The sequence below is a fragment of the Gymnoscopelus braueri genome, assembly GCF_963280865.1.
Source record: "Gymnoscopelus braueri genome assembly, chromosome: 13".
Lineage (NCBI taxonomy): Eukaryota > Metazoa > Chordata > Actinopteri > Myctophiformes > Myctophidae > Gymnoscopelus > Gymnoscopelus braueri.
The window spans coordinates 38,204,592-38,224,406 of record NC_137615.1 but is presented as its reverse complement, the minus strand read 5'-3'; the positions used below and the strand labels follow the sequence as shown (position 1 = coordinate 38,224,406).

The following is a 19,815-nucleotide window of genomic DNA, read 5'->3' as shown; positions in this document are numbered from 1 at the left end:
GTTGAAAGGTGTCCATCTGTTAAGTCCATCTGACCTGACATTACATCGTTGAAAAATCCAGTCCAGGGACCAGCTCCCTCCTTTGAGCCGTTTCTAAACAGGAAATTCCGGTTCATGGAGATGTTTTCTTGTAGCCTGGTTCCAGACCAAAGACCCCGCCCACTCTGAGTGGACTGCTCAGCTTCAGGCTGATAATCAGGCTAGTTTTCTTGTGCTTAAGGATAATAATTATGTGGAAGGTGAAGGGTGTTTTGGCCTCAAGCATTTGTTTTGTCTGCCAGGGTCATCTCGTATCTTTTGTAAACTTTTAGATCGATCGATAGAGTATTATTCAAAGGTTTATCATCGTTATCAACATCAATTTGATCAATTATCAAGCTCATTTAATCACCCAGCCCTAGAATCGGCACACTGCTAAAGAAAAAGGCTAGGACAAGGTTCAATTCCAAAAAACAAATGTATTTACTGTACATAGTGCCCAACTAAAAGGTGCAACTGAAAAGATATATACAAAAAAACAACAATGTAATTCAGATTCTAATATAAGCTTTTACAAACATGAGATGGGCAGCAAAATTATTCTATTTCAAATGTTGAATGAAAAGTCATATAACCTTAAAAATATGCATGATTTTTGGGGATGGTCAATAGCATGAAACTCATCCATCAACCTGACACAGCAAGATACATTCATGCTTGTTTGTGCCTGACTTATCTGTGTTATCAAATTCATGGGAAAATGGCTGCACAGAATGACATAAAACTTTCAAGAAAGGAAGGCAGGGTTCATTTAAAAATTTCTGAATTTTGTGAAAACAGCAGATCTACAGACACGGTGTGAGATTGCAGATCAGCTATTTTAGATAAATCAAGTTTAAGTGGTATTGGTAGAGGTCCCATATGACAAGACAGGTTATTGATGATTTGAGTCTTGACTGTTGGTGCTGCTCATGGCCTCTACATACCAGTGTGGAAGGAAAGAGTACTGGGAGTGTCTGTGGACTGAGTAGGTCACATCTCTACAGGGCTCCCAAGAAAACAGGTACACAACACTGTAGGGAATAGACCGGCAAAGTAGAGCATTATATGTTCAGCATATTTGACCAAGTTGCATTTTACAATAAATAAATCAATGAATTAGTAAATTGGCAGTTTCATTATTGTATTGAACAGTATTCCTGTCATTACCTGGGATTATCTTCCCTGACCACACTCTTCACGAAAGACAGGAGATCGCAGCAGAAGTTCATACATACTGTTGGCCTCCAGCAGTTGTTCTCATTCTAAAAATAAGACGGACCACAGTTCAGAAGAAAATAATGTCTGCTATTGTCACAGGTTTACTCACATCAATGTGTTAGATGAAATTCTTTTACTGTACCTTGATAAGATGGGATATTTTGGAAATGTGAAACGTCTCTAGTGCCACAACTACTCCATCATGATCCCGGAATCCAGCTACAACACGAGGTACTCCAGGCAGAAAGGACTGGGCCCACCACTTAAGCAGTTTAAACCTGTGAATCACAAACACACCAAGAAAATATTCTGAACACATTCAGAGAGCAGAGCATTCAATTGTCAAATACGATTTAGGTATTTAGCAGGTGCTCTTTTCTAGAGTGCCTTACAGTGCAAGACTGTAGTATTAGCATGAACCCTAGTCAACCAACAACAGGGTAAATGGTAAATACTGTATAGTGCAATGAAAATGATTGATTATTTTATTTGGTGATCCAAAAAAAAAGAAAACACATCAGCACTTCAATAACATAAAACACATACAATATCACAGAGGATAAAATAAAGCCCTGAGGCTTATTTCCACTGTGGTCCTCTAATTAAGTGGGATAGCAGGTAAACATCAAACTTAGCACCTGTCTAAACAACATGCTATCTAAATAACATACTTAGCCTCTGAGGAGAAGCCAACAGTGCATGTTTAATGAAATTACTGATATGAAATACAATTATGGACGTAGATCTGATCTAGAGATTACTTGATGTGGCTGTAAAAAAGCATGTGCAGTGAAATGTTGTGCGGAAATATTCCACTGCACATATACAGTATAATATAATATACTGTAGAATAAAAACAATGGATAATACACCTGTGGAATATAACAAGTTTAATACCTGTGGAAGTTACTGCGCTGTTTGGGAGTACAGATCTCGGCTGAGGTCTTCAGCTCAATGTAGCAGGCAGGAGGAGCTGGAGCTTTGGGGTCTTTGTCTCGACAGTCCACCTCACCAGAAAACAACAGTCTGTGATCTGCTAATCGAGTCTGGACCACAGTGCAAAAGGCTTCGTTGGTGTTGACCACCCCACCTGGCTCTGGGGAACTGTGGCTGTCATCTAGACAAAATGGACAAAGGTCAGTTATTGCCATCTAGATAGGTAGATCAGGTTATCTGATTATGTGCTTTGGGTGTGTTTTCCAACTTTCTCATCAGCTGACAGACTGACAGAACTACTAATGTAACCTAGAATCTGTTTATCATCACAGAAGCATACAACATGCAACAAATCATTTGTATACTGTTACCTACTTGCACATGTGTACTGCTCAAACTTGTATCCCCAGTACATCATCTCCTCGTGTTTCTCTGTGCGATTATCCCTTTCCCTGCGTGCAGCCTCAGTCTCCACCTCACTAATGTACAGGGTGCCCCCGAACCTGGTGACCGCCAGCAGCCAGCCTTCCCGTGTTTCATAGGGCGTGGTCAGCACTTTGGTCAGGTGGCCACGCCATGTCACAAAGTCAACCCCTAATGTACTGGGAGGAGTAGAGGTTAATAAAAGAACACACTCAGAGCAGACAACATAGTTCTACCTAGCCTACTTTATGTGGGTTGATTCCCAACTTTTTCTTCTGACTATCATACCTAAATGAATACTTATTATTACTATGTGAAATATCTTAATCTTACATGTTTTTAGCGACTTAAGCTCTATAAACTTCCTTGTGTGACAAATAGCAAAATTAGCTACAAGCTCAAAACACATTGCATCACAACACGTTGTGACCTTGTAGATACTATTCGCAAACTTTTATACTTTTTATAAAAAATAATAATACATTTAAAAAATGATGATTTGCCCAAAATATGGACACCAGGGTTAATGTGGCTAATGCTTACCATGAGGATGAGGATGTAGGCTGCTTTGACTGAAGCTTGGACTTGTTGGCGAGGATCCACCGCAAAATGTGGTCCAGCTTCTCCTTTATCCCATCATCACGTTTTATAAACCGGTCCTTGTAGCCATCTCGAAGGTCAAAATTTGGACTCCTGTGAGGTTCAACATAGTACCTTAGTTGCCTTGCATCATTGAAAAATCTGCGTTCAGAGTCCAAGGAGAAACTCCCAACTTCAACAGGCTGTTTGTAAACAGGAAAGTCTCGTTCATAGAGCTCCTTTCTGGTGCTCAAAGATGGTGATGATGATGTGGAAGGTGCAGGAGAAGGGTGGTTTGGCCTAGAGCGTTTATTTTCATGTTGGCCTCTGTCAGAGTCTGTATGTCTTTTGTATACTGACTGCTGGCCGGAGTTTGGATACTGGGGTCTGTGACGTTGGTCCATGGCTAATGGCTACCTGAAGAGAATTAAGAAAAGAAATTACAAACTGATTTGACAAAATATGTGAGTCTATCTACCCCACTGAATAGCATACTTTTGACCTGCTTATAAACCCCACTGATCCAAATGGGCTCTCAACAAAATGTGAATAATAATAATAACATCAGCCTATCTCGGCAAGGGAATAAACTGAGAATTTGATCATCTACTTCAGAGGTGGGCAACCATTTATTTTTTTTATCTACCGGTAGTAGATCAGGACATGCCTCTAAGTAGATTAAGTAGCCAATGTGACCAATTACTTTCAAAATGTTCGAAAATAGTGAAAATAGCCTCGACATTTTTGCCTATCATGACGAGCCCAAAATAGGGACCTCAGGTCCTCGAGGCAACAACATGCATTATTAATGTGCTTACCTTTTCTCCCACATTATCAGAATGTATTTGGACTTCACTATTAATGTTAAATGATTGACTTATTCTGTTTGCATCATTCTGATTGGTCACTAAGCGGTGGATATGTTCAATGTCAAAGGCAAAGTAGATCACATGCCCAAAAAGGGTGTCCAGCCCCGATATGATCAGACCCTGGGTCTACAAACACAAATTCCTCCCTACTATCTGTCAATAAATGGGAGGTCAGGTCACTCACACAAGCCTGTGAGTCGCACCAAGTCTTTCCTCCCAAGAACAAACAAGCTTTACTATATTCATGTACTTTTATTGTTTGGTGCATGCATGTGATGATGTCTTGAAAATGCATTACAGGGTCAGAGGGGTGATGTAGTCTGTCTGTCATGTTAGCTCTATTGCTTGCTTATACAATTATTATTATTATTATTAGAACAGTCCACAGTCAAAAATTTGAATCTGAACCAATAGATACGTTGGTTACTTGTTCACATGTCGTTCATTTGTTTTGCTTGACCACAAATGTTCAGAATGTTATTTCGATAGCATGTTGTTTAGAGTAGACAGAAGCGAGGTTTTATGTTTATCTGGTATCCTAGTTTATTAGCTCTACCTTTTCCCCCCTTTTATTTTCTATGAAACACTACATTGTTCTGTTGTTTGTTCGCTAGGGTTCATGCTTGCTATGATTTCTGGTCAATGCTTAAATGTTGTACGGTATGCTAGCTAGGCATCGGCTGCAGAATTAATATTTTTTTTAAAGGTACAAAGTAAACGAACTTTAATTGCTGCTAGTGTAGCGTAGAAGCACATCAGTGATCACCAGACGGTAAGAGACATTTTCTGCTAGGTTGAGTGAATGTTTTCTTTTAAAAAAGACTCACTGAATAGTGAATACTGAATAGCGCCACTTAGCTTAGCTATTAGCGCAGTTTGTTACCTTCTTTTCACTGTTGCCAGATTTTATGAGAGAAACAAGCAGCCAGGTCTATGAAAAAATAAGCTACATGAGCACTTTACACTTGCAGTACAGTAAATTGGTACAATACACAATAGTACAATTGGCTATTTGAAAATAGCCGATCTACAAGCTCACATGTAGAACAACAAGCAGCTTGTAGATCTGCTATTTTCAAAAAGGTCTGGAATATAAAAAGTGAAATATTTGGAAGAGAAAAAAAGGAAAATCAGGGGGGGGTCTGCGGAAAATACTTTAATTTCACATGCAAATGTTTGAGGACTGTTTGAACAATAAAAAAGAAAAAATCAACTACACTTTAAAAACAAGCTTTAAAAAACGCAACCCGCAACTACTGTTATTTACAAGCAGCTTTACAGGAAAAACAAGCCCAAAATCGCTTATAATAAGCGGACATGGCAACACTGCTTCTTTTTCGCCTTGTTTTAACTTCCGGGAGGCTGTTGTATACTCAGAAGCGTATGCTGCCCTCTATGGCTGATAGGGAGTGAAGAGGACTGACTGGTGTAACGTCAAAATAAACACATCTATAATGTAGTTATTTGTTGAAACAGAAGAACGTGTACAGCAATAAACAACGTTTAACGTTGGAAAGCCTGGTGACGCGAGGGTAAATGTAAGACTGAACAGCAAAACAATTCATGAACCCCAGTTCAAGATACTACGCTCCAGGCCAGTAGGTGGCAGTAGTAACAGCCCGTCCCCGACCAGCTGACGGGTTATAAAGGGATAGTTTTAAATCCACAATCCTGTTAGTGTGGACGTGGTTACTTTAGTCAAGTGGTCACTGTTCTATAATAACAAGAATAAAATAGAAGTGTTTTGCTATGATATGAATAGTTGCTATTGTCGTTTTTGTTTTACAACTTTGCAGTTAGGTTTATGTAATCAGAAAGAGAACATCGAAGCTAAAACAGACTGTTTTGTTAGCTAACACATGGCTAAAGTTAGCCATCAGCTGTAAAAGACACTAGTTAGTATTTTTGTTGTATCTAAAGTAGCCCATGGTGCAACTTATTCTTATTAAATACATACAGTCCATCAGGTATGAATAGGAAAAGGAGTCTGATTTCTGACACTTTTAAAGTGAAGAAAAGAAGAACGGGTACCGAGAAGTTTGGAGCTGGAAAGGATGATGAAGGTAAGTGTGTTTTTTTTTAGATAAAAGTGTAAATTCACTGAAGGAGGTGTTAACCCCCTATTTAAAAAAAAATATCCAAAATGTTCCCTCTCCTAGAAAATATTCAACTTTAATGACATGCCCTAAATAGGGGTGAGTTATTATTAACTCGTCCATTTTTCATGTCTAAGGACCCGTTGACATCAGGGCAACCCTGCAGTACCTCATGACCCTGTTCCCCCGGAAGCTGTTCAATGACACTTTGCCTCTAATGGTGCTGAAGCATCAGCTCTACAGCCTTCACAATGACAAGACTGCTGTGGACAGGCAGCTGGTGAGTGCTCCTACTTCTCAACCTTCTAAATTTCAGGGACCCCCAGTTTGACATGTATGATTGATTAGACCACTGAGAGCTTTCAGAGTTACAGAGCCGTAAGGGTCCATTTGAACTCCTGGCGGTCCCTAGACTAAATGTTGAGAAACTGTGTCCTACTACACAGTAACACCCTCAATGTTAAAGCTGCAGTCTGTTTCATGTCCTACCCGTGATTTGAATTGGTATCCAAGACGGAATCCCTGGTTGGCCAGGGGAGATCTTTGATATTAATCTAAATGTGAAAGTCTTCGCTGGGGTTTCTCCACAGAGTGAACTGCGGGAGCAGGGAGAGCTGCTGATGTTCCAGCTGGGCTTTGACACAGATGCCTTTGGACTGGTGTTCACTTCAGACTACAAGGCCAAAGTCTTGGCAGGGGAGGAGGGGAAGGGGACACAAGGGACAGTGGAGAAGTTCCTGGAGAAAGCTGTGCCTTCTTGTACTCACCTGAGCTTCAACAAAGACAAGATGCTCAAGGAGCTCCTCTTCACAGACTCTGAGATAACGTATGAAAGCAGACTTTGAGCCTTTCCTTATGCCACTACAGAAGTGCTGAATTTCTTAATTCCAAAACAAGATATCCATTATTTGGAAAAAAGACAGCTCCCATGTGGATCTCTGACATCATATTGATGATGACGTCAGTATAATCTCTCTCGAATATGGAGAGACAGGAGAATGCCGGCAGGGAAAGCTTGTATTGTTCTGTGCTTTGCATGATTTGATTTTGAGACATTATGTAGTAAGCAAAACCAGTTCTTACAGAGCCACGGCGTAATGACAAAAAACACGCATGCTTTCTTCAGATTTGACTTCATCATCTCCCCATTTGGGTATGGTTCAGCCCGATTCGAGCCCCACTTCCGTCATTGTAAAATTAAAGTCAAATCTTTTTTCAATTTATAAAACATTAACGAAAATGTGTGGTAGTACTAAGTTGGCCTAGTGGCAGTCTGCACAAGAAATTTGGCGCAGATCGGTCCAGCGGTTTGCAGGAACACTTTAATAGATGGCTACACTGCAAAAAAGATACTCACTCTTCTACAATTGCTATAAAAACATTGTGAAGACTTTTTTGTGTCGTCATCAGTCATAATTTATGTTCCCACCTCACAGGCAACTGGTGAAGTCAGGAGTCCTGACTGTGAGAGATGCCGGCAGCTGGTGGCTGTCCATTCCAAACTCTGGAAAATTTACCAAGTACTTCATACAGGGTGGGTGTAATGAGTCAAAAGTGTCAAAAGAAGTGCCAAACACAGCTTGATTTCTCCCATTCCACTTGGTTGTTAACACTGCCGTGCTAATTGAGGGGTTGTTTGTTTGTTTCACCATTAGGTCGTAAAGCAGTGCTTGGTATGATTAAGAAGTCCAAATATAGTGAAGTCTTAAAAACAGACCTGGAGGAGAGACGCACACCCACGCAAGTCAAATTCCACATGAAATACCATGTCCATGACATTGTTGGTGCAGAGCTCGTAGAAAGGTAAGCTGGTTGATAAGTTGTTGTTTTTTTTACTTTTACTGCTCCTAGTATTGATGATCTCATATATTATTGTCTTTATGTGTCTTGAAGAATTGAATACACAGGACCACAATGAAAACAAGCCCTCAGGGCTTTTTGTGTTATCCTTTTAGCATTATTGTATAACTGTTCATCTGTACCTTTTGCAAACTGTTAAAGTATTCAATCAATCAACCTGGCGTCCCTATTCTGGGCATGTCATTATAGTAAAAAATGTATTGTTCACATGTTCACATTTTCCAAAATAGGGAAAATAGCCAATGCGTTGTGAGCTTGTAGACTGGCTATATTTACTTCTTTTTTTAATATTAGGACTTAAAGGGGAAATCCACCCATTTTCAATATTTAACTATGTCATTAATATAGCATAAAGGAGTTGTGTGGAAATAAGAAAAAATTTAAAAAAAAAATAACATTGCAAAAAAATTTAACATTGCAAAAAAATTAACATTGCAAATTACACCATGATGAGTCATCACAGTGTAATTTGCAATGTTAATTTTTTTGCAATGTTAATTTTTTTTGCAATGTTATTTTTTTTTTTAATTTTTTCTTATTTCCACACAACTCCTTTATGCTATATTAATGACATAGTTAAATATTGAAAATGGGTGGATTTCCCCTTTAAGTGGTTAAAATTCGGTTGCAATTCATTCTGAATATCAGTATTATACACTGTCATTATATTTAATGACTCATGAACTGATAAAAGCGTTTTATCTTTCCAGTATACCTACAACTTCTGGACTGCTGCTGCGGTTCACTGATTCCTGAAATATTTCAAGACTTTACCTTAAGTGCCACTGGAAACATGAAATGCATAATGTGCACAGAAATAATTAAACCTTTGTATTTATTAGACTAAGCTTAGGTCAGTTTTTTCTTTTTTTGCCACCTGAATATTGAAACCTTGTGGGTTTATGAATTGCCAAATGTATCATGACCATTGTCATGTTGTCTGAGTTATATGTAGTAAAATTTACTTGCGGAGTTGGCTGTTTTGTGGTTAATTGTGAAAGAAGACAAAATCTATTGTTTACACTGCTTGAAAGTACTCGTATTACAAGTGAAAGGTTAGCTTTAACAGGTATAATAATTACGCTCAACTGGTATTTTACCTTTTTTTTAAGGTGTAAAGTGGAGCTTTACTTTGAAGACCTTTGTTTATATTTGGTCCTTACTTAAAGGGTTAGTTCAGATTTTTTGAGTATTTTCTGTAGGAAATACTTACCATTAATGTAGTGGTTGCAAAGGTATTAATTGATTGCCCGAGTCCCATGGTCAGAGTTATGGTCCGGTTCTGATAAATATGAAGTAGTTCCGGTAGATTAGTAGATTTGGTGGGGGCCGCTCATTAAAAATAAATTAATTAAAAAAACTAGCGTCATTTGTATTGTTGACCTATTTCTACCATATAGAGCAGGTTTCGTTCAATTTCGACCCCTCTGTCACATGGTACTATTTTTTGTGTCATATATTTTGTGCGTGAGTAGGCTGCTGCGGCGCAGTGATTCTGGACACAAACATTAGTACCATGTGACAGAGGGGTCGAAATTGAACGAAACCTGCTCTATATGGTAGAAATAGGTCAACAATACAAATGACGCTAGTTTTTTTAATTAATTTATTTTTAATGATTGGCCCCCACCAAATCTACTAATCTACCGGAACTACTTCATATTTATCAGAACCGGACCATAACTCTGACCACGGGACTCGGGCAATCAATTAATACCTTTGCAACCACTACATTAATGGTAAGTATTTCCTACAGAAAATACTCAAAAAATCTGAACTAACCCTTTAAGCTTGCTAGGCAGGCATTTATAATTCAGCCTTGTGAAAACCATGGTACCATTTATTACATAAAATGACTACTAGAAGAACAGGAATAAATGTGTATATCCAAGAGGCTTTTTTTAAATGATAAAGAGAATGAAAGAAATGACACCTTCACAGAATATAACCGCAACATAAAAAGATAAGAGCTAAAGAAAAGACAGTATCATGGGGTCATTTTGCATTACTCATCTCATCAGTTAAGACTACATATGGGGACATATCTTGTATTTCCTCAAAATAGTAAAGACAATGGTTCATTATCATAGTTCACGTCACTCGGGTCTACATCTAGGGCAACCACATTGAGGTAAATCAGATGGTGGTTTCCATATTTTGGTGAAAAGGCCTTGTCTTTAGAACTAGCACTCTCTCTCCATATGTAAAAATGTAAAGATTTCCCAGTACCACTGGGTGTCTGTTGGAAGCTTATCCATGATCCAGTTGAAAAGGATACATTTCCAAACTTTTTTTTTTTAAAGAAGCATGACTGTAAAAGGACTCCGGGGCATGGTCCGATCTGCAAGGCTGAGCAGAAATGGGTCTAATTTCTTTTCAGTTTGCCATTTAAAAATACTATTCAACTCGGAGAGCAGAGACCAGAATTTAGAAATTGCTTAAAAATGCCATAAGCGGCGTACGCAAGTACCGGTTTCATCCTTGCATTAAGCTAAGCATAATGGAGATCTGAAGGATCAAACTTATTGAGAATATATGGAGTATGTGTGTGCAGTCTCCTTGAAGGTGCAGTAAAGTATATAAATAAAATTGTTAGAAAAGTATTTTTTTCCCCCATTAAGTAATTCAAAAACTTTATATTCTACATTCATTAAACAGAAATGAAATCTTGCAAACCTTGTTTTAATCTTCAATATAGCTCATAAAAAGAATATTCATTTTTTTCTTCAATTCAGAATATTAGAATATAACGCAAGACGTTTAAACGTTCTGAAAAATATGGTAATTTATAATATAAATACTTGGACGGGCCCCTTTTACATGAATTACTGCCTCTTTTCAGATGAAAGTCAATTTCATTTGTAAATCAAGTCCATCGAGTCGGGAGGAAGAGTGTAAACGCTGATGAAGGCTGGCTAGCCGAAACGTTTGTGTTGGTCCCAGTTAAGCAAATAAATGTATAAATAGGACATTGAGTGTTGGCTTCTTCCTATTTTGTGACACGGTTTGGCCGTGCACCTTTTTAAATTGTGTTGTGTGCACTGTGGTTTCTCTATCGTAAAATGTTATAACCCGGCTAAACAAACACCATAGTCATTTTCATTTAAATTTATTGGCTTTTTCAAAAAAGTGACAATAGCTTTCCATAAAACTAAAGGGTCACGACATTGGCTTGAACTGAAGCACAACTTGATGTCTGAATACAATACAGTTTAATAACATCATGTGCTTTACCCCTGATCTAGTAGTTCAAATACATTTGAAAATATGCAAAAAATATATATATAACTGTAGCGTTTCTAATCTTAGTCTTCAGTATATGTTGCACATACATGCTATCGGCATTAATTACAAAAAGCTAGGCTTGTAGGGAGATTAAGGTAGCATTAATTGTAAGAGGTAATAAACAGTATATTCATAGTGTTAGTTTGACAATACAGTGAGTGATGTGTAACTTCTGTGAAGAGAAACAACGATACAAAATAGTCAATCACATGATTATAACAAAGGATGAGTATGCTGTACACTACACTGTAACTTGACAGTAGCTTTGTTACTGTTATTCTCGTATAAATGCTCTAGCGACATTGCTTAGCCAGTAGTGATGCTACAAAAGTCAAAATGTGCTAATCACAAATAATGAATGTGCCGCACAAAAGATGTCTGATAAATGCCCAAAGACCATTGAAAGATGTTCGACTTTGATGCACAAAAACCCAAACAGTCAGGTCCAATGGGAAGCCCATGAAATACTGGATCATTGTATTTTAAAGAGTAATTAATAGCATTATTGGCAACAGCAGACCTATTCCCAGCCCTTATTTTCAGCATTGACAACATTAAAACAGAATTGTGTCCCAATATGAGCCTCATTCACTTTACATACAGTAAGTGAACTTGACCACACAAATCACTGTGGTAGGTATATAAACAAATGAGAGCACTGCCGATAAAAATATTACTATGGTACATTAAGAGCAATTTGAGGCAAATAGAACTTCACAGATGTTTACTTCAAGCTCCTTCGTTCATAAAGTCATAACACACGTGGCGGCCCTCACAAACGTCAATTATGATCCATACTATGCCATAATCATGCAGTTGAATGAACTGCTATATGCAGTCCATTACGCAAAGATGTTGGCTGTACTTAAAAAAAAGGTGTAGATGATTTGAGACAATACAACGAAGGTTTTCTTGTCTGCTGAAATACAGCATGTAATTATCTGCAGAATGTATTTGGCAACATTTCTCTCCACTCAACACAAGCCTCCGAGACTGTAAACAAACAAGATAGATTACCGGTGGAAGGACAAGAAGTTACAAAACATTCCACGGTCCATTTTACAAAAGTTCCCATCCATTTTTAGAAGGCCTCAGGAATTTCATAGTTTGTGTGTATATGTACTTGTAAGTGGTTGGTATAAGGAAATCACTAAGGCCTATCATTATTGAAACCCTTCTCATAGACCTAACCATGTTAAAACATTTTTTTTTAAAGAAACCGTTGATATAACTTCTATCTATTACTACATCATTACGGAAGGAAAGAGTCTGAAGCATGTTGCTGTTGTATAACCGCGTGTGTGTGTGTGTGTTTTTCCTGTGTCCCTCTCTCCCCTCATCACTAGCGGTCATGTTCCCCATATCCTTTCCAGTGACGTCTTAGAGGAGGGAGCACTTCCTCCTCTTCTTCTTGACGGGCGGGGGGCAGAGGACGGCCCGGATGGCCTCGTCAAACACAGTTTTAAGGCCACGCTGAGTCAGAGCTGAGCACTCCAGGTATTTCACTGCACCTGAAGGGACAAGGAAGAACAATTGCCAGTTGATTATCTGTACTCTGTACTCTTGGGCAACGGCACCATCGACAGCCAGCTTGAGACATTCAAAGACAAAATGTTACATAAGGGAACAAAGTAATATGAACAGTCATCATACCGATTTCTTTTGCCATGGCCAGGCCTTGAGGATAGGTGATGGGAGAGAGTTTCTTCTCCTTCAACTTCTCAATGGTGTCCTTGTCATCTCTTAGATCCAGCTTGGTTCCCACTAGGATGATAGGGGTATTGGGACAGTGGTGCCTCACCTCTGGATACCACTGCACAGAGACCAGTCAGGATTTGAACAAAGCGGGACATTTTCCAAGGCCATTTGTGTCATTATCAAAATAAAACCAGATATGAGGAAATAGCAGCAATCCAAAAGATACAAATGCAAGACTTAAGCTCGATTCTGTTTTTCAGGCTGCCAACACCTCTGATGATGCTCTGATGAAGGCTCTTTTAAAGTCTTGCATTTCTTTTGGCGTGCTGCTATTTCCACTAATCCATGTACAGTCTGTTCCGTAGCTGAACACCCACAGCCAAGGAGGCAAACAGAAGAAGCACAACTGCTCTTCATATCATCTTGGTAAAGTTATCTTACATAAAAACAACAATATTCTTTTAACTCTAGTCATGAATTTTGTATAAATTTAGAAAAATGGGTTCAAACAGCTTTGAATGTTTGTGTTTCACCTTCTGGCACTTTTTGTTTGATTAAACTTTTGTATTGCTTTTCAAACATACAAACTTACAAACAATATTGGAAACAAATTTATTTTAATACCTCACCAAGCAGATAGACTCACCTTGGCACGGACATTTTCAAATGAGGCAGGACTCACGAGGGAAAAACAGATGAGGAACACATCCTGGTGAGACACACATGTGACAATCAGAACCCATGTCAATCAATTCATTCTCAGACGAGTACAACAGGCTGTGTTCATTATATGCATAATAGTGTGACATTTTCTTTCGTTAACTTAATTATTACATTCTCACTACAAATCACAGTCTTATGGTTCCTGCGCATATTTCACATCAAAAGCTGTCCTTCCTGGCAAAGAACGGTGTGATGGGTGAAATATGATATGGTGCCATCTATTTTACTGTACCGTCTGTGGGTAGGAAAGTGGGCGGAGTCTGTCATAGTCTTCTTGTCCCGCTGTATCCCAAAGGCCCAAGTTCACTGGCTTACCATCCACCATCACATTGGCAGAGTAGTTGTCAAATCTGGCAGAAGTGATAAATGTAATCATTAAAGAAGAGTTAATTATTATGTTTCAGGCCAAGGTAGCCAATACCTTTACCTAGTGGAGCTAGATTCACGTGGCAACTTAAGTGCACAACACAACCACATATTTCCTACAATGTAGGCTAAATCTATCCCATGTACAGAATTTGACTCTTGTTATCTTGAAATCTTTCCTGTTATAATAATTATGTTTATCAATCACTTCCCATGCAACTTTATGCAAACAGAGCGATACAGATCAAAGACAGGTGCTACTGGACAATGCTGATATATGGTACGAGATTTCCTCATGACATCCCAAAGCATTCATTTCTCCATTGGTTTCCGTAATCAGAGTTTCATCATCCACATAGCTAGGGCTGTAGTACCCAAGAACGGTTTTAGTCTGAAGTCTGGACTAGGCTGCACAATATATCATTTCAATATTGACATCACAATGTTGTGCAATAATGGCAATATTGCAATGGATAGAAATGTCAAATTGGGCCAGTCCGTCAAATTGTACAAAACACTTGACAGTTAAAGGAACTAGGAAGGATGACAAGGATCGCATTTTTCATGACTAAGTAAATAAAGCAGCAGGCTATAATCCATCAGATAAATAACAATGATTTATTAACTCCTTGGTTACTGGTCATTCACAGAGTTGTCGTTTTTTAGCCAACCATTGAACAACTGCCTTGTTATGACCAGTTATAAAATTACCGTAATCATTAACTGCTAGATTCCAAATGGAGCTAATGCAGCTAATTTAGATATTTTTTCCAATATCGTCCAGCCATAGTCTGTCCTCAAGACCATATATTGATCTGGTGACTGATTTCCCCCGTGGGATCAATCTAGTATTTAACACATGAATCCTAGCGTCCCTATTCTGGTCATGTCATTATAAGCAAACATCTTGTGAAAATAGCTGATCTACAAGCTCACAATGTGTCACGCTGTGAGCACGTAGATCTGCTATTTTTGCTATTTGACTTGCAACGAAGTATATAGGGTATAAGTGTTTGCCATCCGTTATAGTAACATGCATTGTTTGGGTTTGTATTTTACTTCAATATATATTTTCCCTGAAACACAATAACTTGGTTGTGAATTGAATGGGATTCAATTTCACGGTCTTGACTTGGTCTTATCACTATAAAATTGACCAGATTTTCCTACAACCTTATTTCCATAACAAAACCAATTGAAGATTGAACTAGACTTGACTTTCGTCAGCAACCTTATCTATTGTAAATGTTAGGCAAACAAGGTGTGACTGCAAAATGTCTTTGTGGTGCAGGTGGGGTTAATAGCTTCAAGGTTTGACAAGTATTTGAGCTCCCACCAAGGAGTGTCATACTCACACTGTGGGGATATACTCCCCGGGGAAGGCATTGGTGGTGTAGCTGATGAGCAGGCAAGTCTTACCCACAGCGCTGGAAGGGTGATGGAAGAAAAATGAAATGATGTCAGTCTTATTTTGGCAATAGCATTATCTATCAAATAACATGCACTTTGTTTCATCTCTGAGCTCAAATTCACGATGCTCCCCTTCAGTCACTCAAGTACCACTACCTCTTCCATTGTAGTCTAATTATGCACTCCTAAATTCAAACATTTGATAAGTATATGGGCTACGATCCTTTATTGACACCTTTTGTGTACACTGCTGAAATTTCAAGATTTTGTAAAGGCACATGCACACAAACAACACAGCCAGTGTTGAAAACCAAGTTTCACTGCCAATGAGACATAATTTTGAGTCTGTTGATAATGAAAGCAGCAAATGTTGCATTTGTCAAGATGCAAAAGAAGTACTGTTACAGACACATTCCCATCAATGACTCTTCTGCTGTGGTATCCACCACACCCAGAACAGGAGGTTGTCACCTCCCACATATTAGAAGCAAAACAGCTGGAGCTCATTCTTGACCCCGTTTTGACATAATTATTTGTGAGCCCGGAGCTAAAACCCTCTGACATCACCAACGGACGAGAAATGATGGAATAAGACATGATAGTAACGGCACCACAGACCGAGACAAAGCCGAACTTTGCAAACTGCAACGACGGACAGATAAAGGCATTAAAACCATCTGGCTGTTTAAGAAGGATAGCTGAGATACAGCATGTCCAATTACCATCCGGTATTAATCTTAGAGAGAAGGATTTAACTGGGATAAGTGAGAGATTTCCCAACAACTCAGAACCTTCCACCCATGACTCATTTCAGATGCAATAAGTATCACAACCTCCACCCTAATGGTTTGCTATCATGTATGTAGCAGCATTATAGTCGTGAGATTGCAGATAACTAGCGCATGAATGTTCTTTTCTTGGTTTTTAAAGGCTGCTATTTTCTGAAACCAACCTAAGCTGTTCCATTGTTTGCCTTTACCCAGTTAGTTGTGAGGCATAACTGATGATTATTTACCAAAACTCTCACTGTGTACGTATTTTTGTGTTAAGTCATCCCCACAATATCGATATTGAGGTACTTTGATCAAACCTATAAGTATCATTTGACTTTTACATATCGGCCAGACCCATGTTATGTTATATGTAGCCGATAACAGAAAGGGAGGAAGAGGCACAAATCAGTGGTGGAAGAAGTACTCACATTTTGTACTCAAGTAAAAGTACCAATACCACGATGTAGAAATGCTCTGTTACAAATATAAGTCCGGTATTAAAAATGTACTAGAGTAAAAATATTCACATTAAAATATACTTAAGTACTTAAAGTAAAAGTACTAAATATGCAGAATGTCCCCGTTCACAAGTTTCCAAATGTATAAAAATCACAAAGCGACGCGTTGTGAGCTTGTAGATCTGCTATTTTCAAATAGCCTAGGTATACATAGGGCTGAAGTGGGTAATGTATGCTTTGTAATGTATGTTTTGTAATGATGATCAAAATTTACAAAAAGTTTTCAAGTAATTGTAGTGTGGTAGAAGTACAATATTTGCCTCCGAGATGTAGTTGGAAAAAGTACTGAAATTTGGAAATACTAAAAAAAAACATCCTGAATAGCGTACTTAAGTACAGTACTTGAGTGAATGTACTTGGTTACTTTACACCACTGTCTGGCACAAATCACAACTTGCCAGCTCGGTCAACTTACCCGTCCCCGACGACTACACACTTTATGGCCTGCATGTTAGCTTAGCTGCTAAGTTAGCCTCGGTAGTCGGCTAACGTTTAGCTCCCAAGTCCTTTCTCTTTGTCCGAGCGAAGCGAACACCTCGCCGGGTGAAACGTCCCGGTGAGACTGGGAGAGAGACAGAGGAAGAGAGAGAGAGAGAGCCCCGGGTTTATAGTACAACAAACAAGATGTCCGCGTAAACCTGGCTTCTTGTCGAGCGCGTTCAATAACTTATCTAGTAGTTTGTGTTGTTTTTTAAGGAGTTTACTTAGGAATTCCCTCGTCGCAACATTCCCATGCTTCCCGTGTTTTAAAGCTACGGAGTGAAAACAGCGGAGCGGCCAGCGTTGCCAGGTTTTGTGAGAGAAATAAGCAACCACGTCTATGAAGCGAGCTCTTCGCCCCTTTAAACACATTGAATTGGCTATTTGACAAATAATAGCACTCAACAAGCTCACAACAAACAAATCTTGGACATTTTTTAAACATTGAATGTTTCAAAAATGTACAAGATTTGTGTTGTTAACATTTTTAACAACACAAATCTTGTATGCATGGGGGTCCCTGCCCCTGGCATACAATATTTTCAGATGAGGGTCCGCAGACAATTTGGGGGTCCTTGACATGAAGATGTTTAAACAACATTAGGAAACAACCCCAAATAAGCAACTACACTTTTAGAAACGAGCCCAAAAAGCCGCAACTACCAATATTTACAAGCCACTTAACAGAAAAATAAGCCGCTTATAATAAGCGGACATGGCAACACTAAGTGGAGCGGCCACCACCCCTGAGGAGGAAGGGAAAACACGACGATCCACCGCACAGGCTACATCCGGGTTATCGTCAAAAAGAACAGATCTACAAGCTAACAACGCGTGACGATGCCAGGGCTTTGCGACGCGTTGATAGTTTGAAGATCTGTGCTTTTGGACTAGCGACACAATCTAGTTGGATGAGCCACGCCCACTCAAACTTTAGACGGTGTAAGAAATTGTCCAAATAATTCACTTTACATGGTAAACAATCCAGTGAGTGGTGCAAAGTAACTCAGTGCATTTACTCAAGTACTGTACTTAAGTACAATTTTGAGGTATTATTACTTCACTGGAGCGTTACCAATTTTCAGTACTTTTACTCCAATCCACTACATCACAGAGGAAAATCTTGTCCTTTTAACTCCACTACAATTATTTGAAAACTTTAGTTACTCGTTACTTTGTAGATTTTTACAAAACATACATTACCCACTCCAGCCCTGTTTATTGGTACTACTTTTACTTATATCATCTAAATTGGTCAAGAATTCTTTCCCCCTCTGTTGCTGCTAATAATACTAATATGCAGGGCTGGATGCAATTTGTAGGTTAATTTACATTTAGATTAATTGAATATTTTATTAGGCAAAACATTTAAACATCACAATTACGTATAATACTTTGTCTAAAAGATCCGTCAAAAAAGTCCTTGCAGTCGTTTCCATTGGGGTCCTTGCTCCTTGGTATTCAATTCATAGACATTTTCATAGTAAAAGTAGCAACCAAACAGTTCAAATATCAACACAAAATACAGAGAAAATAACACTATATGTACAAACAATAAGATTGGATTGGAATTAGTGGAAAGTAAGCACTATATTATATGATAATTGATATGCATTTTATTTGATTAAAGTATGTCTTTTACTTATTCCGATTTAGATTTTTAAATTACATAAAATACATCAGTGACGCTTTGGTGGCATTCAGAGTTGTATGCAACAAATGTTGGCTCAGTATTGCCATGTCCGTTTATTATAAGCGACTTTGGGCTTATTTTTCTGTAAGGTTACTTGTAAATATTGGTAGTCGAGGGATTGCTTTTTTTGGGGCTTGTTTCTAAAGTGTAGTTGCTTATTTGGGTTTATTTCCTTAATGAACCACTTAGTTGTCAACTTGTCAACATTTTCATGTCAGGGACCCCCAAATTAATATGTATTTGTCCGCGGACCCCCCCCCTCCCACCTGAACATATTCTGTTCCAGGGACCCCCATACAAGATTTGCGTTATTAGAATCATGTTGTACTTTTTTTAAATGTATATATATTTGTTTAAATAGCAGATCTACAAGTTCACAAGTGTGAGCTTAGATCGGCTATTTTCAAATAGCAAGGTTTAGGTTTGAACTTGCGCTCATGTGGCTTCTTTTGGGCTTGTTTTCAAAGACCCTGTTGCTTATTTCCCTCGCAAAAATCTGGCAACACTGGCCCGGGCTCTTTTGAGTGTGACACAATTCAACTTCCGTGGGTGTCACATCGTTATAAATCCTCCGTATGACCAAAACGGGAAGATCCCAAGCCCCCAGAACCGCGGTAGAGCAGTGAAGCCGTCTTCGCCTGGTGGTCAAATCTGGAATAGCAGCATTTCTGTATTTAAAATGCTACTGCGCGTGCGTGTAACGCCTGAAACGCTAGAGCGCCTGGTCTATTGGCTCCAAAATTGGAGCCAATCCAGGAAGTAGAGGTACTTCTGGGTGCTTCATGCGCTTGTAAGCAACTTTCATTGAAACGAATAGGTAGGGTCGGGGCCGTCAGTTCTCTAGATATATTACAACTCTATGGAAGA

General features: G+C 38.8%; 3 protein-coding genes across 7 annotated transcripts; 1 reads left to right on the top strand and 2 right to left on the bottom strand.

Moving 5' to 3' along the window:
* Positions 1 to 438: 438 nt before the first annotated feature.
* dxo (decapping exoribonuclease) lies at positions 439 to 4,945 on the bottom strand. Of its 5 annotated transcripts, none has more exons than XM_080447247.1 (7): positions 4,930 to 4,945; positions 3,142 to 3,594; positions 2,551 to 2,777; positions 2,137 to 2,356; positions 1,382 to 1,517; positions 1,189 to 1,283; positions 439 to 1,052 (listed from the first exon to the last, which is right to left on the bottom strand). In XM_080447247.1, the coding sequence occupies exons 2-7, from the start codon at positions 3,579 to 3,581 to the stop codon at positions 914 to 916; spliced, it is 1,257 nt and encodes a 418-aa protein (XP_080303373.1). In that variant the 5' UTR covers positions 3,582 to 3,594; positions 4,930 to 4,945; the 3' UTR covers positions 439 to 913. The 5 variants fall into 5 exon arrangements, with proteins under 5 accessions (XP_080303373.1, XP_080303371.1, XP_080303370.1 ...); XM_080447245.1 differs by having other exon boundaries at positions 4,888 to 4,940; XM_080447244.1 differs by having other exon boundaries at positions 4,874 to 4,936.
* A 644-nt stretch (positions 4,946 to 5,589) lies between these two features.
* On the top strand, positions 5,590 to 8,974 carry LOC308098929 (inactive serine/threonine-protein kinase 19). The gene is made up of 6 exons (XM_080447403.1): positions 5,590 to 6,109; positions 6,280 to 6,422; positions 6,733 to 6,968; positions 7,579 to 7,676; positions 7,798 to 7,945; positions 8,713 to 8,974. Exons 1-6 carry the CDS (start codon positions 6,016 to 6,018, stop codon positions 8,756 to 8,758), a joined length of 765 nt encoding a protein of 254 aa, XP_080303529.1. The 5' UTR covers positions 5,590 to 6,015; the 3' UTR covers positions 8,759 to 8,974.
* A 2,121-nt stretch (positions 8,975 to 11,095) lies between these two features.
* Positions 11,096 to 17,547, bottom strand: LOC308099713 (ras-related C3 botulinum toxin substrate 1-like). Its single transcript, XM_080448452.1, has 6 exons — positions 17,191 to 17,547; positions 15,430 to 15,501; positions 13,941 to 14,058; positions 13,632 to 13,694; positions 12,941 to 13,100; positions 11,096 to 12,798 (listed from the first exon to the last, which is right to left on the bottom strand). Exons 1-6 carry the CDS (start codon positions 17,223 to 17,225, stop codon positions 12,668 to 12,670), a joined length of 579 nt encoding a protein of 192 aa, XP_080304578.1. The 5' UTR covers positions 17,226 to 17,547; the 3' UTR covers positions 11,096 to 12,667.
* Between the last annotated feature and the right edge of the window lie 2,268 nt (positions 17,548 to 19,815).